The sequence below is a fragment of the Opisthocomus hoazin genome, chromosome 20 (genome assembly GCF_030867145.1).
Source record: "Opisthocomus hoazin isolate bOpiHoa1 chromosome 20, bOpiHoa1.hap1, whole genome shotgun sequence".
Taxonomy (NCBI): Eukaryota; Metazoa; Chordata; class Aves; order Opisthocomiformes; family Opisthocomidae; genus Opisthocomus; species Opisthocomus hoazin.
Window position 1 is genome coordinate 15,561,179 of NC_134433.1, and position 15,116 is coordinate 15,576,294.

The 15,116-nt window shown below is 45.5% G+C and overlaps 1 protein-coding gene across 7 annotated transcripts in view; it reads right to left on the reverse strand.

The window, feature by feature from the left end:
• Positions 1-15,116, reverse strand: part of ACACA (acetyl-CoA carboxylase alpha) — a 144,227-nt gene that overhangs the window by 97,541 nt on the left and 31,570 nt on the right. For 6 of the 7 annotated variants that reach the window (XR_012765895.1, XM_075439874.1, XM_075439873.1 and 3 more), the window contains 13 exons: positions 14,594-14,755; positions 14,129-14,292; positions 13,160-13,310; positions 12,525-12,628; positions 11,557-11,638; positions 10,222-10,367; positions 9,056-9,206; positions 7,620-7,754; positions 6,608-6,754; positions 5,899-6,087; positions 5,201-5,301; positions 4,569-4,657; positions 3,068-3,192 (listed from right to left, as the gene is read on the reverse strand). Coding sequence is in view for 6 of the 7 variants with exons in the window: in XM_075439874.1 (XP_075295989.1) it covers positions 3,068-3,192; positions 4,569-4,657; positions 5,201-5,301; positions 5,899-6,087; positions 6,608-6,754; positions 7,620-7,754; positions 9,056-9,206; positions 10,222-10,367; positions 11,557-11,638; positions 12,525-12,628; positions 13,160-13,310; positions 14,129-14,292; positions 14,594-14,755 (1,746 nt within the window). In the remaining variant the exon portion in view is untranslated. Of the gene's footprint in view, positions 1-3,067; positions 3,193-4,568; positions 4,658-5,200; positions 5,302-5,898; positions 6,088-6,607; positions 6,755-7,619; positions 7,755-7,854; positions 7,881-9,055; positions 9,207-10,221; positions 10,368-11,556; positions 11,639-12,524; positions 12,629-13,159; positions 13,311-14,128; positions 14,293-14,593; positions 14,756-15,116 lie in introns of those variants that run through there. The other variant, XM_075439875.1, reaches the window with a different exon arrangement.

Here is a 15,116-nt window from a genome sequence, read left to right on the forward strand (position 1 = left end):
GGAATGACGGCGTACATCTCTCAGGCAGAGAGACTACAGTCAAACCACTCTTAAAATAATCTAAGCTACTAACTCTTATTAGATCGCTGTCCCCTCCTAACCAGTCTTCGGCCCACAAACATTTCAATGATTGTTCCCAAAGAAAGTTCTGTAAATTTACCCACTCCAGGTCACTGCGTGAATTCACAGTGAATAATTCAAGAACTGCCTCTGTCGTGTTTGAAACACAAATTCCTGGGTGTTGTAATGTTACTGCTCAAGGTAACAAAACCCGACAGGACACAGGACATCTGCCATGCCATGCCACAAGTGATTCTGCCCAGTTAAGGCTAGGATGTGCACCCAGCAGTCAGTTAAGTACATAAAATGAACATACAACTTCAAATCACGCTATATTTCAACAAATATATGAAGGATGAAGTAGTTCCCAGCCTGCCTTAAACACCTGCTAGCTAAAAAAGGTGAATGATGGCCTCATAACGCTATTACTAAAACCATCCTCTGAGCCCCTCGTTAATAATGGATTCCTAGGGTACATCAGTAACAGCCACACAGGCATCAAGGTATTCCGACACGCTGTTTGCCCTTGGAGGACAAACTCCAACCATCCCACATAAATAGCTTGGCAACCCATAAAATGCCACCCCCTTCACCAAGATCACAGCAAACGTGCCATGGGATCCCTCAGACCCAAAGGGTAATGGAGTCAGAAGAAAGAGGAATGAGAGTCTCGTGGTTACCGCTGTGACCCGTACCCCAGCGGCCGGTAATCCCTAGCTGTGCCCCAGATGACGCTGTGACGAGAGGCCCGTGGCCCCCCCGAGCCCCCCCAGTCCCTCCATCCGGGGTGGCCCCACATTCGCTGAGGGCAGGAGCCCGTCGGCATGGCCTCGGGCACCGCGCCGGCAGCAGCCGTACAAATGGCGCTCGGCTCGCCGGCTGCTCTTCCACCACATGCAGCACGGTCTCTCCAGTACGTTTTAAGTTCAGTGAACTGGGATGTCGGCCTCGACTCGAGTAGAAACAACTGGGAGCAGTGGGGAGAGTGACTACACAGGAAGGAAAAAGGAAAATTCCTTGACGTTGCTCTGCGTTCCCTGCCTCCCCCTCACTCCCTCCGACGGCCATCGTGCCGGCCAACGCGAAGACACAGCAAGGCTCTGCCTCCAAGACGCGGCTTGCACGGAGGTGAGAAACTAGACAAAAAAGTTTCAGTCCCATTTTAGCAAGAAACAATCAGGATGACAACAACAAAATAAAGCAGGTAGCTGGCGCCGCGCTGGCTTTCGCCTGCACTGATTGGCAAAGGCGGCGAGCAAAGCCTCAAACCAGCTCTTTGACAAGGCCTAACGCCTCCCCGGCACCCCCGTGTAATTACACACTTGAGTGACTGGACTCTGAAGAAAACTGAAGGCCTGAGCTGCGAACAGCTGCCATTTTCTCTCTCCATCACGCCAGCGTGATTACTTGAGAAATGAACAGCCCCGGCTCAAAGCTACTCCAGAATTCTCAGAGGAAATATGGCTCCGTGTTCAAATAATGAGATTCTTAAGGCAAGCGTTACTTACAATCACACCACACACCAAAAAGGGAAAGGGGGGAAAAAAAAGGGGGAGAAAAAGGGAGAGCCAGAAAGAAAGAATGCCAGGGTCCTTAGATCTTACAAATTAGAATTTAAGAAACCCAGCCTCAGCCTAGGACAATTATGGCTCTTTTTCTGCTTTTGAGAGTTATTTTGTGGATGGCTACTTTGGACATGCTTTTGGCAGTAACACATCACATTGTGTTTGGGTTTTTTCAAAACAAAAAAGGTAGGAGGGGGGAAGAGAGAGGAAGTATTGTAATTAGCCTCCTAAAAAGCACGATACCTAGCTCCAGTCTGTTGAAAATCACTTTGTAGCTAAATTCATCCTCCCTTGAGGAGGGTGGGCATTCATTCTGCTTCAAAGCATTATGTGGGACAAGGATTTTTTGAGGCTTTTTAGGAACAGGAAAAAAGAGACAGGACTCAGTTGTTTTTTAATTATTTTTCCTGGGAATGTAATTTACTGGGATTTTTACCCATTAGAGTGGGACTGAAGTTAATGAGAACTGCGATTTTTCATGGAGTAACAAGCCAGAAGAACACGAAAAGGTGATGGCAAGTCTTGGCATAAGGATTCATTTCTGTTTCCAGGGCGGAATCTATGCCTGTCCAAGAGGAATTCCGACCCCAGGAGATTTCCCCATCCCTCTGCAACCCCCCGGGCAGCCACACACCGTCCCAAGGGTCAGAGGCCCAGGCAGATTCCATCAGGCAGCGCAGAGTACAGGCAGCCCGCAGGCACCACCGCAGACCCGAGAGAAGACTTTGAGACTATAACCAGGAAGAAGCTAAGACAGCCACTGCCAAACCTGTAAGACCAAACTATGGCTCATCAAGCAAGAGCATGTGAAACCCCTTAAGGGCCTCCATATGCGCTGGCTAATGCCATTCACTACCAGGAAGTCACCCTCATGAGTGACGAAGGACCACAAAAATGTTGCTATTGCATAATTATTACCACAAAAAACAAATCATCTGCTTTTTGCACTGGTAGCATATTGCTTTGCTTTCCAAGCAACTCCAGTTTGAGTACCATGAGCTACATAAAGACAGGACCTCCCTGAGGCCCCTGAAGATGAAGACACAAACTAAACTAAGTACAAAGTCACAGCCCAGTGCCAGACAGCTAGCCTTTAGCATCCTCCCAGTGTAAGAGTTAAGCCTGCATTCCTATCTCCCCACAGATGCTCACAAATCTCTTGCATAATTAGCCTTCATTGCACTCAGATAGGCAATCAATGCAGGACAGTCATGAACCAGAAGGTGCAGAGACACCCAGCTCAACAGTTTGTTCTGGGTCTCCTCTAACGCGTGGCTTGCATGGCCTACGAACACATGAAGAAACTCCACTGCTGCCCCCGCTTCTGTAGCTAGACAGCTCGCAACCCTAAGGATCAGAGCTGTCAATTCAGTACCTTTCAAAGCATCAAACACACAATTACAAGAAGCAGCAAATTTCTAGAGCACCAACAGACAACTTACAATGAGCATTGTCACAAGCAGGTTCTTCTTGGTGACCTGAGCATGTGAGAAGATGTAGTTCAATACAGCATTCATATCACTTTTATTCTCCTCCCGAAGGGTAAAGACGCACTTGTCATAGTGACCTGCAATCAGAAATGCACATTTTTTCCAGCTTCCACACCTCTGTGTCAAGCAGTACAAGTTACTAGATGTGTCGTTATTTTTCTACACATATATTTTGAGAGTCTACTTTGCACAGTCCACACAATCAGTTCTGGGCAGGAAGAATTCCTCCCACCACCACCCCCTCAACTGCAAACTTTAATTTGAACAGCCCACTCTTATTAAAACAGCTCCAATACCAAATATCTCCTTTGTGAGCAATACCAAGAGAGGAATGGTGAGCTCAGTCTTTCATTCAAACGAACACCAAAACAAACTAAGAGCAAAAGGACTTGCACCATCCTCTATTACCAGCAAATTGAAGTGGAAATGCGTCTGCAGTACCATTAGGCTGGTGCAGGTATTGGAGCAGGACAAAAGGAAGGCAGAGTGGAATCTGAACTACCTGTAAGAGCTAGAGCCTCAAAATGAGCTAGTGCTTCATTGCCATCTTGTGCCTGGATACAGCAGTGCAACGCGTTTACTTCAGGTCTGAGTTTCAGGCTGAGGTTTGTTCTTACCAACAGCAAACAGTTTCCGGTATTTCACAGCGGGTGCAAATAACTCAGTGACTTTTTTTTACTGCACTTGATTTTCTTATCATAGCATTTAATAAACGGGCAAGACAGAACTAAACAGCACAGTTAATTTAAACAGTTTTTCCGATTCAAATTTTTCTGTAGATGCTCAGAGATCGGGAAGCGTCTACATAGGGAATACCCGAGCAGGGGGGTCTCTCCAGTGGTGGGCCACTGCTGACAGAGTCAGTGAGCAATGCTACGGAGAACTGCTTCATCTCTGACCTAGAACAGGCAGAGACCACACAGACTGGCTGAGCCCTAGCGAGCTCAGCAACAGGCCAGAAATGGCAACACAAAGGAACTCCTAATTCACTGAGTCTGTCTTTCCACTCCAGGTCATACAAAAGTCCTCAGAAGCTCATAAACTCATGTAGGAGTTGTTCTTTTGAAGATACACAGGGAAAAGGAGTATTCCTGCACCAAAAATAGACCAGAGTCATATTATGACATGTAAACTGCGAGTCAGATGACACAGGATGTAGAAGATGATGGATATACCAACACTGGAAAACCAGCAGAACAGACAGCTTTGGGTTGAACTTTGTCATTTGCTTGTCATAAGCATTCTGAGCGCTCTTACCACGGAAACTCAAAACTGGGCATAAGCTCCTCTACAAAAACCAGGAACTGACTGGCAGACCTTTAAAAGAAAACCTGTGTAGCTCAGCCTCACCATAAAGTCAGAGTAACTTTGCTTGAAGGGGGTGCATGTGGACCTTCTGGGACCAAATGTGGTTCTTTCAGAAATCACATCCTTGATGTGCTTAGAGACTCACCATGCTGAAACTGAGTCTCCACCTTCAGATACTGACGGAGCAGATCCATCACCACTGCTTTCATGTGACCCCGAATGCCACTCCGGTACCTGCAGAAGCAAGTCAGTCAAAGCTAGCACTGAGCGAGCCTGGCACAGGCCCGCCTCTGCAGTGAAGAACACTCAACACGAGTGGCAGAAAAAGCCTGTTTGCTTACAGAAAGAAGCGTACCTGGTTCTGAAAACCCCAACTGTTACGCGAATACATAACCCCTGCCATTACTGTTGTGGGGTAGCATGGCTCACATTTCTCATCAAAACGTTCTTTTATCTTCTAAAAATACCCAAAACTCTAGACACTGAAAAGCATAACACACACCAGTGGCTTGATGAAACAGCCAAGATGTGATCAGGGTCAGGACAGAAGTTAAATCTTTCTTTCATATGGCAAAGGGAAAAGAGGAAGGATCTGTACGTGTGCTTCACACAGGCAGCCAGGAGCCACACAGACACGGCCCCCTCCCTGTTGACCTCCGTGAAGGAAGTATGCAGGCTTATTCCCAGTGACTCTGAGTGTAATAAAACCATTTCAACAAAGACAAGCAGGTTTAAACTCTTACAAAGAGTCAGGAGGCACCCCTGAAAATGGCTCACCTCTGTACAAGCTGCACAATGCTCTGAGTGTTCATGAAGAAGACCTCACGCTCTGATTTGCGGTTCAAGGTGGCTGCATGGCTATCCAAGATATTTGCGATCTGAAAGAGAGCAATCACGTGACACTCCCAGTCCTGGATGGGACGATCTGGCTGAACAACCTGCAGATAAGCTGAGAACTTCCAGATAGACCAGACCAGAGCTCCAGCAGACTCCAGCAAAGGCCAAAGCCTTAAACTGCTAAGGAAGTTAATGACCTGACAATGATACAACAATAAATGCACAATATCGTATACTGGAGCCTTCATCTCCCAGCATCTCATTACCTGATCAGGCCTCCCTTAGCTGTAATCACTCTCTTCTAAGGTTACGTTGACACTACAAATTGCACTGCAGCATATGTACCAGGCAAAAAGCAAATAAATAAATGCCCACAAGGCCACTGATATGATTAAACTGCTTCCAAACTGCCTGTTTAAAGCTGTACTGAGCAGGGAATACATACCCTTCAGCACAGGCAAAGGGGCCAAGCCTTTAAGCTCAAGTGGTACATGTAAGAATCTTTCACCATGAAGATCCCATGTCCAAAAGCACCTTCCAGGTCCAGCTAACTTCCAGATAATTTAAAGGAATTTTCTCTCTCTCTCTGCCCCAACACAAACCAATTTTTATTCCTCTACATAAGGGTGGTTGATCACCTGTTGGCTGGGAAACTGGCAAAGGACTGATGTGATGTTGCTGGCATACTGGGCCATCTCCTTCTTGATGGACTTCTCCACATTGGGTGGGATCCGTCCAGAAACACTGGTCATGATGTCCTGAAGTTCCAGCAGAGGCAAAGATGGATCTCTCAGTGTCTTCATTAGTCGCTCAACCCAGCCTTTCACCTAGGGAAAGATACATCAGTGTAAAGACAAGCATGAAGAAAAGAATAAGCACAAGAAGTGAGGAAAGGAAAGGTTTTTCACTGAGGTCATCTTCGATATTGTTTTATCACACCACTAGTCCATGGACTAAAACAGAACACTGGAGTAGAGGACAAAGCTGCTGTGCCACCTCACACCAACAGCTGACTCTGATTCATCCACCTTCTTCCCTCCCCCCTCTAGGACTTCTACCACAGCTGGCTATGCACACAGCTCCTGTGTACAAGGCTGCAGGCACAAACAGTAAAGATCGGGCTCAATTCCTTGTCTTTGTTTTGGGTGCCACGGGCGAGACTTTCCCATCTTACTCCCTGGTGAGACTGACTATAAGAAAGTCTAAGAAAGAAAACCAAAATGAGCTGGCACTAGCAGGGTAGTACTGCCCTGATTCTTGGACCTCTGGCTGTGACATGCAAATTGGCCAGCCTTAACTTGAAGTGAAAGGATATTTGTGCTCTCACTCCGAAACAAGAAGCGGTACCTTGCTGCTGAAGTAGGGCTCTGGCAGGCAGTATCCATTCATCACATTGACCAGGTTATCTAGGACATAATGGAAGATGCGATGGAGTTTCTCGCCTCGAAGTGCTGTGCTCTGGATCTGTGGCAAGGCACCCGTGTGCAGTTCAGCCTGGAAACACAATGAACAGCACAGTGTCACCAACCCTCCTGTACGGCATCAGCCGTGGTGGTAACGTCCAGTTGCCCTTGACTGAAGGCTCAGATTTAACTTGGAATAATTCACAGTGGAAAATGCACTTGGTTGAGAGACGGAACAGTTATGAGTTGGATCTCCAACAGTTCTAAGTTGAGTACACCCACAAAACAAGCTTGCAGCCTCTCTCCCAAATACATCACAGTTGATCTCACTGTTTAGATCCAGGATGACCAAAAATCTCAAAGAAAACAGCAGGAAAAACCAACACTTTTTTTGGATCATGTTGACAATCACTTTCCACCCCCTGCACAACAATCTCCTACAATTTTCAACTAGCTACTGCTAAAGGAACAATACATTCTCTTCCACCGCCACCAGCTACATCCCAGCCTACCATCCCTGAATGAATTACCTCTTTACTTTTCATCTTAAAAAAAGATCCGCGCCCTAGGTTGTTTTTTTGTATTTCCAGATATGCAGGCTCTTGGAGTAGGGATATCAACTCCCATCCTCCCAAAGAAGAATATATGATAAAAAGAAGTTAAGTAAACCCGCACAGGAATAAAGCAGATAGAAAAATCCGGCCAACCTCCAATATCCTAGACAGTCACATACCCACAATAGTACTGAGTTAAGCAGAGAACAAGAATGGTGCATATGCTCAGCCTGAATCAGAGAAAGAGACAAGAATCCGAGACAAATAAATGGTAAAGAGACAATTCCAGTTCAAGGCACAAATCTGAAATTGGTTCAGTACACTGGACCATCTCATACCACTCTCAACATCACCCTCCTATGAAAAACACAACAAAAATCTGCGCTTCCTGCAACTTCTCACCTGCTGAACCCTGCTGGGATCATCCAGCTGGAGCTTGGCAATCACACAGCCTGGATCCAAGACTGCCCCTGGGCGTTTGACATAATGGATGCAGCCCGATTCTCCTGCTGTTAGCGTCATCACCATTTTCATCACCTGTAGCAAGGAAAACAGCTTACGCACTCAGCTTCCATGTTCCCCGAACGGTTCTAGTTTTGTGAGCCAGCACCCAACGTCCTACCACAGACAAACTAACCTGCATGAGCACCTTTTGCGTTCAGGCTTTCTCAAAGCACAGACATCAGGGGAAAAAAAACCAGTAGAAAAAAATAATTGGCCACAAATTAGCACAGCGGGAAGCCATCCTCACGAACGTCGCGCTGCTGGGACCAACAGGTCCTCAAGAAGGTCCCACATCCAACACAACGAACAAGGCAGATACCATTTCCTGCTGCAGCTGCTGCACTCTTAAAGGCTAGAAGTGGGAGAGCCACTCTGCAAAGCTACAGCAACACATCCACTTTTAGCAGAGGGAAGTAGGATTACTTTCTAGGTCTCAGACCGCCCTTCACAAACAGGGATGCTTCCTTAGATCAGCCACGGAAGCTCTTGCCTTTGGAGCAGAAGGACTGGGTATAGGGGAGACAGTCTAGTTTTACTATTGCTATACTATGCACCGCAACTGGGAACACAGGAACTGAGTAGGTGGTTCCTTCTTAGCCATGGCTCTGCTGCGGTCTAGAAGAACTTACATAAAATATCTGGATCTCTGGCTTGATATTTTTCTCCTACATCTTCTCCCCAACTGGTTTAATTGCCCCTCTGTCAGCACACACACCCCCCCCCCCTCAAATCTGTTTTGAGCCATGCACTCCTACACAACCTCTCGTGTTTTCCTCACTGTGATGCAGAAATCATTCATCCTCCTCCTCTCTAAGAGTTAAGTAACTTCCAGGGGAGAAGGGAGGAGTGACACTTACTAACTAATCCCATCAACCTGACAAATGATCAGGTAACCGGAGAAGTCTTAATTTGTTACTTAATCCTGGCAACTGGCTCTGTTTCTGAGCCAGTGTTAGTACTAAGTAGTGGTCTGCAAGTAGCAGGCCTTCTTCACCACAGCTAGAAAACACAGTACACATGGATCCCACTCTCCCTCAGTATCACAGCAAGACAACCATGGTCTCACTGCTGAGAGATTTTGCTTATCATTTGATATACAGTCACTAACACTCAAATTTCAGCTGTCAAGCAATTTCTTCCCCACTCCATCACTCTCACTGCTGATTCCTGCATTAGTCCAGGTTAAAACACAGACAGAATTTGGAAAGGAACTAGTGTGAATTACCCCTCACGCTCAATTCCCAGTTCCAAAGCATTCAACTTTTTATCCCCTCAGATTTTGCCTGGGCAGATTCAGCATCTGCAGCCAAGTCTGTTCCTTGAGACTCGTTTACCTCTATTTCTGCATAGCACTGGCCTGCAAACACGTGTCCCCCATCCTCCACCACATACTGGATAAGCTTCCCAGCCGAGGGTGAGCGCAGAATGGAGGGATCATTCTCCTTCTCAAACACACAGGTCTTGTTACCTATAGTGATGCGATACCTAGGAAAGAACAGGACAAATCACTGCAACAGAATTTCTGTGGAAAGCATGGGAAGGGGAAAAATCCATTCTCTCTTTCCCTACTCTACTTCAGAACAAAACCTAACAGAAACACCTCAGCCAGCTCTTCTGAGATGAACGGTATAGCCCTGCATATGCAAGTTCAGTTTAATCGTATCAAAACAGGACTATGGAAGCCAGGGATCAGAAACCGGACAGAACAGCCCTTAGCAAGGCTGTATGCGTGTTACTTCTGTGCTGCTTCCCCACCAACAGGTATCACTCACTGTCACAACTAGAACCAATGAAGTTCAACATTTCATATAAACAAAAACCGATGTTAGTGGAGATTACACTTGCCATACGTAACACACAAACCATTCAGCAAACCACCCACCTCATGCAAAATCCTCTTGCACACAGAGCAAAGCTGAAAAGAGCAGCATGCATCCACATGGTAGACAGAGGCTGAGATTTTATAGCATTTTCCAACGCAGAAAGTTACCCAAACTCTCTGTAGTCCCGACCTGGCTCGTTACATTTGTCCCAGAAAAGCAGCCAGCAGAGGGGGCAGTGGTTCACATTCCAGAAACCGGGATTTTCCTGACCTTGTGGCTATGATCCCTGCAGGGAATTTCGAGGGAATGCACTGAAAGAGTGAATCTTGTATCTATTTCTAAGGCAGATGTGGAGTTTCAAGGATTTTAAAGATTTTCATGTTCTTTTTTTGGGTTTGTATTTTTTTTTTAAATAATCCAAAAGGGCACTTTTAAAGAACCAGTAGGAGAACATGGACTCCGCACTGGGTACACATTCAGATTTTTCTAACAGTAGCCAAGATCTGTTCTTCAGATGAAGGCAACTTCTTCCTTTAAACTCATCCACAATACACCTCGTAACCTCTTCCTAGCCAAGAATTCCATTTCCAGCTGATCTTTGGGAAGCATAAAGTTAAAAGCACAACTAATTTTGGCTGGTATGTAAATGTTAAACATTAATCTTCGCAAGTTGCTACCTGTCCACTTCTTCTTTCATGTAGGTAGTATAGCTGCTACCGTCATAAGATAGGAGCAGGCCTCCATCGCTCAGGCGGTGCACGTCCACTTCCACGCACGAGCTGTTCATGATGACCACGTAGGAATTGGGAGACTGTCGGGTCACCTGCAGATCCACGAGAGTGGTACATGAAATAACACAGCACTGATAGTGCCTTGGTCGCCACAACATACAGAGTTTTCCAAGCACTGCAACAGTGGGAACTAAAGAAGGGGAACAGAGCCATTTGTTCTCATGTTAGATGGAAAAAAAAATGTAAAACAATTTGGGATCACAAAGCCAAGGATTTAGCAGTCAATAGAAGCCAGAACTAACGTTGTCCATGAATCTTGATTTAATCCTCTCACACTTGTGCATTAATCGTACAGGCTTCATTACACAATCATATACCATTTCTTCACCCCAATCTACATATAACTCAGAGTCGTGTACTAAAATTGCATAATGAATGAAGTACTTTGGAGAAAAAAAAATAAAAAAAAATAGAGAGATTGTCTCACAGAGAAAGCAGCTAAAGCTCTCCCTGGAGAAAGGGATCCCATCACAGCCTCTGCCACAGAGCTCCTCTTTGGAGCTGGGTAACTCACTTAAAGCATGCTTTAGCTGCTGTTCAGTGCCTCTCCATTTGTCAGCAAAGGGGTGCCAAGATAAAATCATGGAGATGCAGGGAGTGCAGAATACTTATAGCTGCAAAAAACAGTATGCGGTCATGTCATTAAAAACTTCTCCACAGTAAACTGGCCCAAGGAAGCTAAATAAGATTGCACAGGCAATCTTAAGTCTCATATTTCATAACTTTTATATGCTTGGTTTTGCAACCCTTAAACAGTATTTCTAACATTTGCTTTTGCACACAGAAAAGAAAAAGCAGGGGAAAATTCCTAAAAGGGAAAAATTGCTACAAATTCTGTCATGCTGATGAACTGGGCTCAAACACCCACCAGAGTGATCTGCATATTCAGAAAAATCAGCTGAAAGTTTTGGTCAACCAACAGGCAGTAGTCACTGCCTATAACGAGGTATTCTTCACCCTATGCAGAGCTTTTCCTGACCCCAAAAGGTTAAAGCGTTTACAGAGATACACAGCGATACTGCAACGGAATGATGTGATGGGGTATTATTGTAAGGGAGATCATACTGATTTCTTCACCCCAGTAAAGCAGAGAAAATAATCTTTGTAATAGGTGTAATTATTGGAATTAAACCTGTGCAGGGTTTAAGCCAGGGCAGCACACAAACAGACACTTCCAACTAAGAGCGGCAAGCGGATGGGTTCCCACACTGTGCATCATACCTTCAGCACATACTTCCGTCCTTCGTAGATGAGTTCCACATCCACAGTGTTTAGCAGAGTATGAGCAGGCAGGACCTGGCCCCTTGAAAGAGAAGGAGAAAACAAAACTGGTCTTCTAGAAGTCACCAAATGGCTATCTGGGGCCCAAGCAGGTTCAAAGATGCACACAAGAATTTGGAAAAAACTAGCAGAGTCATGAGAAGGGTTTTAAACCGTATTTAGGAGTGACACACATCAGTTTGACAAAGCCAGCCCACCTCTCTCCAGCCACACAGACCAGCTTTACTCTCCTTTCCATTCGCCCGCTTTTGCCTTACAGCAGGCTCTGCAAAAGGAACATCACAGCCCGAACTGCAGAACACATCGCATGACTTAGCACAGGGATGAAGCAGCTTTTGCCCCTGCAGCTCTGTTTACGTATGGACTCACCAAGAGGACACTGAGGGGAAGAACTCTGTTAAGAGCAGACCTGCCTGGATCACACCAGGTTTGGCCCGACGGAGCGTTATGACCGGTCTCCCTACAGCGCCTGCTCTACTTTAAAAACCAGCAGGAGCAGAGAGGGTTTTCCAAGTGTTAGTGGGAAACACTCAATTTGGAAAATAATGTCAAATCTTGAAAATTAAATCAATCCTCAAAACAGGAGGAAGACAATACCTGGTGACTCAAGACTCCCTAATGTTGCCCTAGCAGCACCCAGAGACAGAACTCCACATTCCTGAGCCATTTCTTGGAGCTTCTGCCAAAACTGCCAGAAACCACATCTATCTGTACAAACAGCAGGGGATATTTTGGAGAGATGCATAGCCAGTTTTCTCAGGCCAGTGGATAAACAGCTTCCTGGGGCCAGAGAATAGCCAGCAGATAACAAGCGCTGTGCGCTTCTGCTGTTCTTGAACAAAACTTGCAAATCAAAACTAATTACTATCTGCTTATCAGCTCTCTACCAGACCAACTTGCAATTTTACCTTTCTAGAGAGTGCAGGAAGTTTGAGACGCTGTTTCGGAAGCTCACATCAGCCACATGCAGAGCTCCACACACCACTCCCAGCATGGTATCAGGCCTTTCAGCCTAGAAAGAAAGGGTACATAACAGAGTTACATCTCCCCTAGCTTCAGTCCGTTCTGGACCCCCACATGAAGAATCAACAGTCTCGGCTCTATTTTTGGTTCACGGCCAACCTCTCTTTAAAGTTAAGTTGGTGTAGCACCCACGCAAACACTACATAAAAGCAATTACCTCTATAACTCCCTAAAATAAAACCATGTGTTTTTTTCTTCCTGGATCAAATCTTGTGGCTCCACCTACATTTCCACTATCCTCCATCCCGAACTGCAAACCGAAATACTACCCTTAATTCACACACACACTAAGATGCTTTTCTAGCCAACTCTAAGACCACCTTTCCGTGACAGGGCTGACCTGAGATATTGATATCAATAAGAATTAAAGCCAGTGAAAATGTTTATGAATAAAGTGGTAAGTGTAAATTAACCAGTCCTAAATCCTTGTCCTCTTGCAACCAGCATGCACCAAGCTGGCCCCACCAGCCCCTTCCCCTCCTCACTCCACTCTGTAGTCCTGCAAAGTAAGCAGCAGCACCTGAACTTTCTCAGCAATGAGCCGATCCAACCAGCCAGTGTCAATGCGGTTCTGCTGGAAGCTTTCTGTTTCCAACAGTTTAATCAAGTACTCCACGGTGGTTCGGAAATCCCCTCGGATGGACAGCTCCTTCAAAGCCACTACCATGTTTCTGAAAGAGAAAAGAATCCCTTTTATCTATCCCATACAAATGGTAATGTGCAAGCTGATAACTCTAGATAGTTCCCCATGAGCAGTTAGGAAAAAACAGTCTGAAGGTAATAGCAAAAGAGCAAGTGCACTGGAGCAAGATCCTATATGACATGCTCGGGAATGAAACAATATTGATTTTCTCCAGCCTGCTGCTGGTGTGAACAAGAGCAGCTTGGGCAGCACCAGCTATGAGATCAGGAGGTCCCACTGCTATCATCATCACATACAACATGTCAGAAGTATACTTCAGACAGACAGACATGGTCTCCATCCCACCCAGAATGAACAGAGGAACGGCTCTGGATGAAAAACGGCATGGATGACAGGTCAGACAGTTCTGTCTTATGACCAGATGCTTTAACGTTCCACACCACATAAGGACACTCAATCATTTATAAACCACTACACGGCACTGACGTAACAAGTTATCAATGTTTATCCTGTTAGAAGCCTGCCATCTGAATCCTTTCAAAGGGGGACTTCAATATACTGATAGCTCTATCATACCCCAGCAGCAGGTATACAAGGCAGGAATGCAACAGAAAGGAAAAAAATAAAGAGAAGTAAGCAAAATGTGTAGAAATGTCGGTGCAACACAATGGAATTGCAAAGCAAGACAGGATGAGAAGCCTGACCATGTTGTGGAAAACAAGACAAAGAGAGGAAAGCTTCCCTTAGAACTCCTAGAAGTAAGGAGTCTTTTATCCATGGCACTTTGGATCAAAGAGAACAAACCCAAGCCATTTCCAAGGTTCTACCACTTCTCCGACTACTTACGAGATGGCTTCTTCACGATTTTCTCCCCAAGAGAAGCAGTGACCAAACTGAGAATCAGCAAATTCATGAAGCCCTCCTGCTGCAGCAACACTGAAATAGCCCCAGACGTTCTTATTGCTGCGGAAATTCAGTTCCTGAACTGTACCAGAACTGGGCTTAAATCCCTGTAAAGACAGACAGACTTTGCTATATTTCCTAAAGAAAAAGTAAGTGATCCAGAATTAGGGAAGTAATGAAGAGTTCTGAAGGCTAGAGCAGCTCTTTGTGCTGCAGCATGATATATATACAAACAAGTTCAGGCTGTGTCAAACCAGAGTCCGCTGAACTGTTAGCCAAGTGAGATAACGGAAGAATCTTTTAAATTTGCCGTCAAAACTTTCAGGATCAGCAGCAGGGATTGAATCTAGGTGTAAAGCCCATGATTATCAGAGTGTGATCAGTAACCACAGAATTTCAAACACTCACTTCATCAGGATTCTCACTGGTGATACGCGCAGCAATGACATGGCCACGTGGACAGGGGACATGGGCTGAATTCTCAAAATCAATAGATGCGTCTCCCCATGGTGAAACGCCATACATCACTCGGATGTCCTTGATCCTGTGGAGGGGAATCCCCATGGCAATCTAAGGAAAAATAATAATAAGAATAAAAGAAACCAGAAAACACCACTAAGTAAGTTTCTCTCCTCACAGAGAGTACCTATTCCTCGAAGAATTAATTCCACCAGTTCTCTGTAGAAGCAGTTCTAGTACAGCAAACAGGCACGCCTGTTTTCTGCTGTGAGCCTTCTCCACCGACATGTCTTGGAACACTCGTATTTCTCAGGACAGCTGAGCTCAGTGTAATATCCACCTTAAGCCCTTCAGCCAGTATTTTCCATTGACTGATTAAAAGACTCCAGAGAAAGCTGGCCAGTGCTAGGTCAGCTGAGGATGGGCACACATTTGGCTTGTTAAAAATATACTAAGGTCTCAGTGAGACAGA